This window comes from Mauremys reevesii, linkage group 26 (genome assembly GCF_016161935.1).
Source record: "Mauremys reevesii isolate NIE-2019 linkage group 26, ASM1616193v1, whole genome shotgun sequence".
NCBI lineage: Eukaryota > Metazoa > Chordata > Testudines > Geoemydidae > Mauremys > Mauremys reevesii.
The window spans coordinates 4235008-4247275 of NC_052648.1; the positions used below are offsets into that span (position 1 = coordinate 4235008).

At 48.2% G+C, this 12268-nt stretch overlaps 1 protein-coding gene across 1 annotated transcript in view; it reads left to right on the forward strand.

Annotated features, from left to right (window-relative positions):
* The window catches only part of LOC120391518 (calcium/calmodulin-dependent protein kinase type IV-like), a 39958-nt gene that overhangs the window by 11644 nt on the left and 16046 nt on the right, over positions 1–12268 (forward strand). Inside the window, exons 2-5 of the mRNA XM_039515188.1 lie at positions 1677–1755; positions 4439–4501; positions 10585–10667; positions 11337–11409. Of these exons, the coding sequence (XP_039371122.1) occupies positions 1677–1755; positions 4439–4501; positions 10585–10667; positions 11337–11409 (298 nt within the window). The remainder of the gene's footprint in view (positions 1–1676; positions 1756–4438; positions 4502–10584; positions 10668–11336; positions 11410–12268) is intronic.

Sequence of the window (12268 nt, forward strand, 5' to 3'; positions counted from 1 at the left end):
ATGCAAAGAAGAACACACGCATCATTAAAGGCAGCAACGGCTCAGTCCTAGGGTACGTCCACACTTCCAGCTGGAGGTGTGAATTGTGGCTCGGGATTGTACACAGGGCATCTAGCCTCTCCCAACACTCGCACCACCCACTATATTTTTAGCATGGTAGCTCCTAGTGCAGATATGTCTGCTCCAGCTCAAAGTGGGGGTGTACCCAAATAACCCCAGACTGTCCTGGGCTCCAAGCACTAGCCAGGGAGTCAGGAGACCTGTGTCTAGTCCCAGCCATGTGCCTGGATGGCTGTGTGACTTGAGGTTGCTAATAAGAACGCTCTGTGCCTCAATTTTCCCATCTGTAAAATGGGGATGATCGGGATCTTGCATGCAGGGCATCATGTGCATTGAAAGCACCATGGTGGCATTAGCATCCTGGTGCCAAGGGGGAGCTCGTGGCCCTGGAGGCTTGTTCAGGGAGCACACATGTCGTACACTCTCGAGAGTCTCCCCTTCCGCTCCCCCACAAGGATGTAAACTCTTCTTAGCCCTCCGCTTGCGGCAGGTTCACTTACTGGGACGTGGGGGGAGGGGACGCTTCTTTCTGTATTAAAAGCTGCTTAAGGATTTAGACTGCCTCAATATTCCGTTTTTAATTAAAATGGTTTTACCAAGGAAAGCCGGAAGCGATTCGGGGGGAATATAAGCCCCTCGCACAGCTGAGCGCGCTGATCCTGGTGCAATCAAAGGTCACAGTCTCTGCATCCCCCTCAGGTGGCACGACAGCAGCAGAACGAGCAGCAGCCCTCACAGGCTGCATGACGGTGCCCATCACCCCCAGGGCTGCGGCTGTGAAAAGTCCACGGTGGTAGCGTGGTGAGAGAGGCCCAGGTGGCGTCGTTGCAGTAGTGAGCGTACACCCACCGTACCTCGCTCTACATAGCGCTTCTCATGCGTACATCTCCGAGCGCTTGGCAAAGGAGCTCAGTAGCAGACCCCCATTTTAGAGATGGGGAAGATGAGGCACGTAGAGGGAAGTGACATGCCCAAGGTCACCCAGAAGCAGAGCCAGGAACAGAACCCAGATCTCCTGTGCCCCGCTCCAGTGCTCTATCCGCTGGACATCACTGCCTCCCACATGTGCCCAAGGTGACTAGACGTGCCTTAAACCAAGGCACCGTGACTCCATAGGGAGGTGCATGACTCTGAGCCACGGAGCTCAGGTCTGCGCTGCGTGGGTATCCCCACAGTGCTGAGCAAAGTCCTGCCCCAGCGGGAGTGTCAGCCCCAGGGAGGGGTTGTCGAGTCTCCGCTTTGCCTGTCCCACAGTCCAGCTCCGGGATCTGGAAAAGGCAACCTCAGCACAGTTACAAGTGGCCCCCAAAAGGAGGCGTGTTAGAAGCAGAGGCCGGGTGGATGTGATGCGACGAGGCCGAGCAGCCTCTGAGCTGGAAAGCCGGCGTGAGCACCTTAGCCCCTTGTATAGACCAGGACCATCCTCCAGGCAAACCAAGACCTGAACCTCAAACTTCAAAAGCAAGCAGCAAACCACCCTTCAGTCTCCTTTCTGCCTTCTTTATCCATCGCAAAGAATCCTTGAAAAGTGCACCCGCCCCCCGTTTGCAGGTTGTCTTTGGGCAGGCGTGGCTTTTCTGGTTGGTAACACAGTTGGCCTCTCCTTCTTTCTGTAGGGGTGCCACTTCCGTGGTGTACAGCTGTGAAGAGAAAGGAACCCACACGCAGTACGCGGCCAAAATCCTGAAGAAGACGGTAAGTACCTGGGACGCCGTCCTCAATGATTTCCGAAAGGTTCTGAGCAGGCGTTAGCAACACGTGGTAAGTAATGGGAGGGAAAAAATCCTTGTGTAGACAAGGCAATTTGTAGTCTCAGCATGAGTTAGCAGGTTGAGGTCAACCCTAAATTCACCCATAAGTGAAGAGGCCCCCACTGAGGTCTGGATTTAGGACTGCATGGCTACAAATTCCGCCTGGACTGCAAAGCATCTGCATTGATACAAGCAGATGTTCCTTCTCTTGGTACTTTTGGCTGCTACTAATTAATGCCATGAAGAGGAAGAAATAAGCAGCCATGTGGCTGGGGGAAATGGGAGAATCCCCTGGAGGGAGAGGGTCAGTGTAGTCCTGGGGGAGTGAAGGCATGCATGGCTGGGGAATTTTCTGGCCCTGGGGGAAAATGGACCATATACAGGAAGGATGGGCTCCACCTAAACCAAAATGGAACCAGATTGCTGGCACTTAAAATTAAAAAGGTCGCAGAGAAGTTTTTAAGCTAAGGGCTGGGGGAAAGCTGACAGGCGCAGAGGAGCACATGGTTCAGACCTCTAATAGCTAATGTGATGCCAATTTTTAAAAAGGGCTCCAGAGGAGACCCCGGCAATTACAGATCAGTAAACCCGACTTCAGTACCGGGCAAACTGGTTGAAACTGTAGTAAAGAACAAAATTGTCAGACACACAGATGAACATAATTTGTTGGGGAAGAGTCAACATGGTTTTTGTAAAGGGAAATCATGCCTCACCAATCTACTAGAATTCTTTGCCGGGGTCAAAAAGCATGTGGAGAAAGGGGATCCAGGGGATACAGTGTATTTAGATTTTCAGAAAGCCTTTGACAAGGTCCCTCACCAAAGGCTCTTAAGCAAAGTAAGCAGTCATGGGATAAGAGGGAAGGTCCTCTCATGGATTGGTAACTGGTTAAAAGACAGGAAACAAGGGGTAGGAATAAATGGTCAGTTTTCAGAATGGAGAGAGGTAAATAGTGGTGTCCCCCAGGGGTCTGTACTGGGCCCAGTCCTATTCAACATATTCATAAATGATCTGGAAAAAGGCATAAACAGTGAGGTGGCAAAATTTGCAGATGATACAAAACTATTCAACATAGTTAAGTCCCAGGCAGACTGCGAATAGCTACAAAAGGATCTCTCAAAACTGGGTGACTGGGCAACAAAATGGCAGATGAAATTCAGAGTTGGCAAATGCAAAGTAATGCACATTGGAAAACATCATCCCAACTATACACATACAATGATGGGGTCTAAATTAGCTGTTATTGCTCAAGAACGAGATCTTGGAGTCATTGTGGGTAGTTCTCTGAAAACATCCACTCGATGTGCAGCGGCCGTCAAAAAAGCGAACAGAATGTTGGGAATCATTAAGAAAGGGATAGATAATAAGACAGAAAATATCATATTGCCTCTCTATAAATCCATGGGACGCCCACACCTTGAATACTGTGTGTAGATGTGGTTGCCCCATCTCAAAAAAGATATATTGGACTTGGAAAAAGTTCAGAAAAGGGCAACAAAAATGATTAGGGGTATGGAACGGCTTCCATATGAGGAGAGATTAATGAGACTGGGACTTTTCAGCTTCGGGAGGATATGATAGAGGTCTGAACATCATGACTAGTGTGGAGAAAGTAAACACAGGAGTGTTATTTAGTCCCTCTCATAACACAAGAACTAGGGGTCACCAAATGAAATTAACAGGCAGCAGGTTTAAAACAAACAAAAGGACGTGTTTTTTCACATAACGCACCGCCAACCTGTGGAACTCCTTGCCAGAGAATGTTGCGAAGGCCAAGACTATAACAGGATTCAAAAAAGAACTAGATACATTCATGGAGGATAGATCCATCCATGGCTATTAGCCAGGATGGGCAGGGATGGTGTCCCCAGCCTCTGTTTGCCAGAAGCTGGGACTGGGCGACAGGGGATGGATCACTTGGTGATCGCCTGTTCTGTTCGTTCCCTCTGGGGCACCTGGCATTGGCCCCTGTTGGTAGGCAGGATACTGGGCTAGATGGACCTTTGGCCTCACCCAGTATGGCCATTCTTAAGACCATGGCTGGGGAATCTCCACCCAAGCAATTCCTGGTTGCTGGAATGACCCCTTCTGAGCCGCTAGGAATAACTCAGAGCAGACGTGGCTTTTAATAGGACTAGTCCAGCCCTCACCAACCCCTGGATTTGGGGAACAAAAAGATGGCTTAAAGCAACCTTTGCCAAACCCCTTTTGCTGCCCGACATGTTTATCGTCTGCAGCGGAGGCTCAAACCTTGACTCTCGATTACAATTCCTCTCTCTGTATAAAGGGTCATGACCAGCCAACTGAAGGGCAGTGGAAACCCTGCTCTCTTCAGCTATCTAGTCTGTCTCCCACGCAGCTGTGCAGCTCTCTGTTCTGCAGTGCCGGTGCTGCTCTGAAAGGCTCTGGCTTTTGGGTGTTCCCCTCACCTACGCATTTAGAAGACTTGCTTGAGTGGAGGTGGGAGAATTTACATGCAGTTAATATGATCCGGTTCAGAATTAATTCCAAGCTGGTTTTAAACAGCAGCAGAGGCCTCTGCATTTATGTGCTGATCAAGCCCGACGTCCAGAAGAGTTTGAAAATGTAAAGCTTTGCGTCATTGTTCTTATGTTATTGCTTTTTAGATTGACAAAAAGATTGTGCGGACGGAAATCGGCGTCTTACTGAGGCTTTCGCACCCCCACATTGTGAGTACGAGCCGTGCGGCTGCTTTGTGACTCAGATCCTCATCGGGGGTGCCGGGGTCCAGCTGTTGCCCAGAGAGAAACGGAAACACACAAACACACCTTGTTTAACGGGGGGGAGGAAAATATCTTCCCAACCAAATGCAGTTTTGATTTGTTGGTTGTTATGCTGTAGATTTCTCTAGCACTTTTCACCCAGGTGATGGGCACTGGTATCAGACCCTAAGGTAACAGATTGGATCCCCAAGCTCTCTCCATGTGGCGCTACTGAAATGCAGCCACCTCTGCAGCAAAGGGCAGATCTGGAGTACAGTACAGAATTGCTTTGGTATAACTATGTCGCGCAGGGGTGTGAAAATGCACCGACCTAACCCCCAGTGTAGACGGCACTATGTCATAGCACTTGGGGCGGTGAATTAATTAAAGCTCTTCAGCGGCGTGTCTACACCTAAAACGCTACACCGGCAGGAGGGCTTCTCCTGTTGGCCCAGGTAATCCACCTCCCTGAGAGGCAGTAGCGAGGTCGACGGGAGGCCTAGCACTGTCTACACCAGAGGTTAGGTCGGTATAACGGTGTCGTTCAGGGATGTGGATATTTCACGCCTCTGAGCGATGCAGTTATACTGGTCTAATTTCCTAGTGTAGACCAAGCCTTAATAAGCGGAGCTCCTAAATCTCGCCCTGTTCCCCAGACGTCTCTGTGCCATCATTCCTCTCTGCACAATGCAGATGCATGCTGCAGCTTGGCAGCCTTCCTCGCCCGCCTGGGAAATTGTCAGCCAGGCTCAAATCAGCCGTTAGCCTTTTCCTCTAGGCCCAATTTATTGTCCAAACTCTCCAAAGGAAAACAAAACTTCCAGCTGGGGCTGTCTACCCAGCCATAGCTCCCAGAGCCTTCAACCTGATGCCTCCCTTCTCCAAGGACTCCCTGTCGGTGGTCCCGCTCCACTTCCTGCAGAGCTTGATCTATCTCCTACTCAGCTGCGTCTGATTAGTGACCAGGACAGCTGGCCCCAGGCCTCTGGCCCTTAAAGGGGCAGGCAAGGATCCTCCACGGGATGGTTTTTTTAATCCCGCCCCACAATACCCATTCCCACCCGCTCCCACGTTGTTGGTTGAATTTTTATCCCATTCCCGCTATTATGGCAGCAGGTCTGCAGGACCCACAGAATCCCAGCCCCGCTATAGGGCAGGCCACTCTGTTCTTTGTGGTTTATTTTTATTTTAAAGGTCTCATTCAAAACACCCACCAGCAGCAAAGTGCATGGAACTCACTTTACCCACTGCCTCGGGAAGGACGGGATGGGAATGAGCCCTGATGGGGTTTGCCACTGTCTGAGTTTCCAGGGGTCTTTCAGGTGTTCCAGCTCTGATGTTCAGGCCACTAGACTCCCCCCTTGGAGGGTTTCCATTTGGTAAGCGATTTCTATCGAGGAGATCAAATGAATGCCAAAGAAAAGTGCCTGTTTGTAACGAATCCTGCAAAGGAAGCTTAAGTCAAAAACTCCAGGCCATCTCTTGCCAACATCTGAGCTCTCAGCCACTCGCCGGCATGAGCAGAGCGGTGTGGATATAATGCAGCGCTCAGAGGATAATGACAGTTGAACTGGAACAGTTTGTAATGCGCAGGAACAGATTTAATTACAGAAGGAGTCAGCCTAGATGGGACCTTCTTGTCAGGTTCCATGTAACTGACGCGACACGCTGCTCCCTCTACTCTGCCCAGACACTCAAGCTGCTAATTCTACCAGGGCTAAGCACCAGCGCTTCCCATTGAGCTGCGGGGGCTGTGCACTGGGCAGGATTGGACCCCTTTCCCGGCCTTTCTATCTCCAGAGGTTTATTCCTGGCTGTTTACTTCCCCAGCTGATTTGGAATTACCAGGAGACCAGATGGTTGCTTTCTACCTTCCTGTCCCCTGTGCGTGTTGGGCTGTAATGTAATCCCTGGAAGAAAAGCGCCCATTTGTAAACAGATGGTTTTTTCACAGGTCCGCAGAACGCCAGGCAATCTGAATTTTATTTTCATTGTTGCAGGGTAACCCCCATTTCCCAGAAATGCTGCTTTTGGCCACCTCCCCGGGGTGAAGGAGCTTTCAACAATCCCCACCCTCCTCGTGGGGATGAGAGTGAGAATGGAAGTCTTGCCCACTTGTAATAGTTAAAGACCCTCCTGGCAAAAGCAAAGCCAACAGGACAGGGAATTGCTGGAAATCAGGGGGCTGGGGCAAAACCCACCCCCAGTGTAACTCCACTCACTCCAGGGATGGATTTTGTCCTTTGTCTATCCTCCCCAACCCCCACCCAACACACACACACACACACACACACACACACACACACACACACACACACACACACACACACACACAGTTGCTTGTATGACATTTCCTAGTGCTGTAAATGCCCCAAGCAAAGGAACTTGCAGTACTTCCCCAGAGAGGCTATTTCACATCCTTAGCTCCCTGCCAGGAAATCATCACTGAGGGCTGGAACAGGCTTGTTAGAGGGCTGGAGCAGGCTGCCTGGTCTGAGCCAGCTATATTCATATTTCTTCTTTGATGGTCTCCATTAGTAACCCCTGGTGCAGGAAAGCATCCCCTTTTGGAACAGCCAGTAAGCAGTTGAACTGGAGCAATTTAACACCCAGAAGGCGACCGCCTCAATGGGATCTTCGTGTCAGGCCACGTGGAACATGCATCACGCAGCTCTGTCTGCTCTGCCCAGGCACTCAAGCTACTGATCCTGCCAGGGGCTGAGCTAAAAGATCTGCTGCAGGAATTATATGGGGGAAAGTCTACGGCTTGTGTTACGCAGGAGGTCAGACTAGGTGATCACGGTGGTCCCGTCTGGCCTTAGAATCTATTATTCCGTATTCTTAAATTCTGTCTCAAATAGGCACATACTTAAGCATGTGCTCAAGAGAGATCCTGAATTGGGGCCAAAAGCGTAAGTCCCCAAAGGGACATAACTGTTAACATCCCTGGTAAGCTTTGAGGGTCTGATTCTTTTCCACCTGCTTTCTAGACTGAGTTCAGCATTCAGTTCTCCTCTTTTGATGCGTGTGAATGACTCGCGAGCTGTATTTTGTTAAGAGGGAAGTTTTTCAAGAGCACCTAAGGCTGTCTGTGGGCACCTTAGCTATCCCAGTACAACCCTGTAGTGTAGACGCAGCCTGCAGGTTTTCCTCACTGTAGGAACTCCACCACCTCCACCTCCTTGAGCATTCTTCCGTTGATTTAGCCACGTGCACATCAGGGATTATGTCGGCGCAGCTGCCGCACGCAGGGATGTGGATTTTTCACACTCCTGGCCACCATAACTATGTCAATCTAAATGGTTAAGTGTAGACCAGGCCTATGTCCCACAGTGACACTTCAGCTCCTAAATCACTTAGGTTTCAATCCTGCTCCCATAAAAATCAATGGTGAAACTCCCATTGACTTCAATGGAACAAGATCAAGCCACTTTTGAATAAGTTACCCTATGTCTTTTTAAAAGATATGATAGAGACCGAGACCAGTTTCTCGGTTGGTGTAAATCAGCCCAGAGGAGGAACATCAGCTTATACCAGGTGAGGATCTGTCCCCCATTTGCTGTAGATGCACCACATGGTCTCTGAAGTCTTGTTTGTGTAGAGTCTGGGGGAGAGGCAAAGGAGAGATTGCCCCTGGCGTGTTATAAAGGGGTAGAAAACTTAATTCGCCCACCCCAGAACTAGGCGCAGCGACAGGCCAGCTACATTGACATAACCAATTGGACAGCTTTAGTATTTAGTATTTAAATCAGAATGGTTTTGGTAAGGATCTGCTCACTCCCTAGTTCAAATGATTTTTTTTTAAATGACGCTTCATTTCATTATTTACACTGGTGCCATCCGTACGCTTCTTGCTGTCATTCCATACCCACCTCAAGAGCAGACGATAATAGGATTGTAAACTTTTGAAGTTAATAGGAAAATTATAGCACTTCTGTGTAGTATTATAATACAGTAAGCTGCCACAATGTCTCCTGCGTAGGTAATGATTAAAGCCCCATGAAATTCACAGTGTCACAAAAGTCTTAAGCACTGTGAAATTTTCTTTTTTCCATTAAAAAAAAAAATCCATGTGATGCATTTTTATGAGCCCGGTTAATTCCACATTGGCTGCATTGTGCAATGCAGCAAATGTCACATTTTCAAATGTCACATTTTCAAAAATAACAGAGCTGGTCTCTTATTCCTAAAAAACGATGTATACAATCGATACCTAAACAAGAGAGGTTCCTAAAACATCAGGCTGTAGCAAAAGAAGTTTGCTGTGCATAGGCACATGGGACCCAATCATGTATCATCTGCACACAGTCATTTAATTTTCTCTTCCTGTCCTTTTTGTCCTTTCATGATCTAAGGATACGGCAAATAACATACTGGAATAATGGTCCAGTTTGTTCCGGGAAAGGGCAGATACCTCAGCTGCAGCTGGTGATTCCAGCATAAATGCACCGTGTCCAATTCTGGCAATTTTAATGTGGTTCTCATGATATTTGGTGTTTTTTTCCTTAAAGCCTCAGCTCCTGGAGTCATGGGATTATGTAAAACCCTTGGCTTACATTCTTTTTATTTTTTAAGCCAGTTTCTAGTGCTCACAGTTGCATAGGAAAACTTGAAAATGTGACATCAAAAGGCTCAAAGCTCAGAAGACAAATAAAAAAACAAAAAAATTAAATAAAAATCTTGTGATTTTTTTAAGATGATCTCGTTATTTTTTCAAGCCTAGACATTTGGGATTAGCAGGACTGTAAATGCAAGCACCCTTATTCTCAGCAACACTAAGGTCCCTTTACATGGCTGTGGCATCAGAAAGCAGCCTTAGAGTGGATGGAAACAGTCCCCAGAGTAACCCCCTGTGCAGGGGCCATGCCCAGCCATGGCAGACCTGGCATAAGGGAGCTACTCCAATCTTGCTCCCATTCTCTGACCTAGGCAGTGAATCAGGGATGTGACCAGAATGCAATGCTCCATAGCTATGTTTGCTTCCTATGGTGGGAACCAGAGCATAAGTTAGAGTAGCCTCAAGGCTGCTGTAACTGACCCCAGGCAAGCCTCTGAACAGGGAGTTTGCATCTCCTCTCTTTGATCCAAGTGCAGGAAGGGAGTAACTGAAGCCAATCCACCCTAGAGGGGCTATCGTGGTATAGCCCATGGTAGTGTAGATGTCACCTGCAGCACTGTGGGGGGGTTTCCTGTCACTGTAGCAACTCCACTTTCCTGAGTGACGATAACTAGGGCAATGGAAATGTTCTTCCATCCACCTAGCTGCATCTACCCAGGGGCTAGATCAGCACGGCTCCAGAGGCGAGGGGTGTGGATTTTTCACACTTCTGAGCACCATGACTATGTCAACTGACATTGGAAGCATAAACCAGGCATGAGAATCAGGCCCAAGAGCTTCAGGCTGAAATCCTGGCCCTGCTGGAGTCAATGGCAAAGCCCCCATTAACTTCAGTGGGCCAGGATTTCACCCTTAGGGGTAAAACTCTCCCATTAGCAGAACCAGCGGTTGAGTGAAAGAGACAAGGACAATAGGCTTTGCAAAGTCACAGGAATGTGTGCAGCAGAGGTTTCTCAGTCATCCTGGCAGGGATGGAGGGGCTGCTAATTTAAAAAGCTTTCATAGGATACAGCACATTCCACTTACAATAATGAGCTTCAGGATCTGGAGAGAATAAATGCAGGGCGTGCGGGTCTGTTCCCCTGCTCTAATTTGCAGGGTTGTTTGTTTGGTTTTGAACAGTTTAACTATTTTGAACAGTTAAAATGCCATGTTCAAATAAAAAAAAAAGAGGCATATTTGCTGACGGCAGCCCTGTTACGATGATGCTAAACTTGTTACATCTACGCAACCTGTTCTGCATTTATTTATTCCTCTCACCACGACGAGCCTCCTCGGCATGCGTCTCCTGAACAAATTAACCTGTTCTGGGAATAAATTGACTTACAGTGAGTACAGGGCTGGCGGAATGGCTTGTAATTGACGCGGTTGGAAGAATGGCCCCTTTCTGGCAAGGCAGCAGGGCTGTGAGTGCTGCTCCTGTTCTTTTCAGATCAAGCTGAAGGAGATCTTCGAAACGCCCTCCGAGATTGTGCTCATACTTGAACTAGTGACGGGAGGAGAGCTCTTTGACAGGTACTCAGCTAGACCTTCATTTAACCTGCAAATCCTTAATAAGAGGAGACACGTCTAGCCCCACCAAAGACGTGGAGGATGGAAGGGAGAGCTGAGTGGCTCCGGGGCTAAATTACCAGCTTTCCATCTCCAGGCTCATAGATACAGTCAATTCAGGAGACCAGGTGGTTTGCAAGTGGCCAGCGAGGGATACAAGACCTGATTTTCTAATGCCCTACGTTTACCTCTGGGAAAAGCCAGCATCAGATGAATGATAGCGGCTAAAGAGCTGGGCTTTATTATTAAGAGGTCACTGTAATGAAGGCTGTGTGGAATAGTTAACTTATAAATGGTGTGGGCTGGGCTATCTTTTGGGCAGGGGGGGGGAAAGCTGTTTTCTTTGGGCCTCATTTGAGTTTCCACTAGGGAAGTGGAGTAAGCTCACGCGATGGGCTGGAACTGAACCTTTCTCGAGGTTCTGTGATCAGACCCTTGGTTTTTCCCTCCCTGTTTCCAGGCCTGAACTGGCCAAGTGCAGAAATAAGGATGATGGTTTATAGAGGAAGAGCCTCATAGGGCGAAAGGGTCTAAAACTTGGTGGGAATTGGTGGCTGTGAGCCGCCACGGGATCAGGACGTGCCGTTGCTACGCAGGCTTCTTTGTGACCTCTTTGCTGTCTTCACCTTACAGGATTGTAGAGAGGGGATTCTACAGCGAAAGAGATGCAGCCCATGTGGTCAAGCAGATCCTAGAAGCTGTATCTGTAAGTTTGCCACTGTTTCATCTTTCTATGGTATTTTGGCCTCTCTGCCTCTGTCAGACCCTGGGGGTCATGGGCAGCTGTCAAGGGATCGCAACCATTAGAGCCGGGAAAATAACGGATGTAACTGAAAAAGTTGAGGGGAGAGGGACGGGAATTGTGTCAAACACAATGTTTTGTTTCATTATTGTTTCTTTTTTTAAACTTTAAAAAAAAACATTGAGGTAAAATTCACAACGCAAAGTGGTTTTGAATGGAAATGTTTCATTTTTTTCCCCCGACTGAAATAATTCCGGGAGATCTGACATGAATTCACACCAGGTTCTGCTTGACCTGAAGCTGCATTTTTTTGGCCCAAAAACAAGTTTCAGCCAAAAAAATGTCCCCCAGTTCTAATGACCATCTGGCCCCAAGACTAATAGATGGGAGGGAGGTCCCAGCTTAATGGGAGGAGGGTTCCTCAGTATGGCAAAGATTAAGAACCAAAGGTCTGCTGGCTAGATCAAGAGAGAAGCTGCCAGGACTTTTGAGTTCTAAACCTGTCTCTAGCACTGTGAGACTTTGGGCACCTCTGTACCTCAGTTTACCAAGGGGCTAATAACTCACCTACCTCTGTGAGGCTTCATTAATGTCTTTCAAGCTCTCTGAGATCCAAGAGCAAAATATTATATGTTGTTTTTCTGATTCTGTTTATCTTTCTCCCTTTCTCTATACCTGGGTCCCTAAAAAGAGGACAGGATGACAGGGGGGTACCTGCTTTATACTGGATCACAGGCTGTTCAGAGAGGACGGGGGTGCTTTGTGGTTAAAGCGTCATGGTAGGACTCAGAAGTTTACATTCAATTCTTGGCTCTGCCACAGT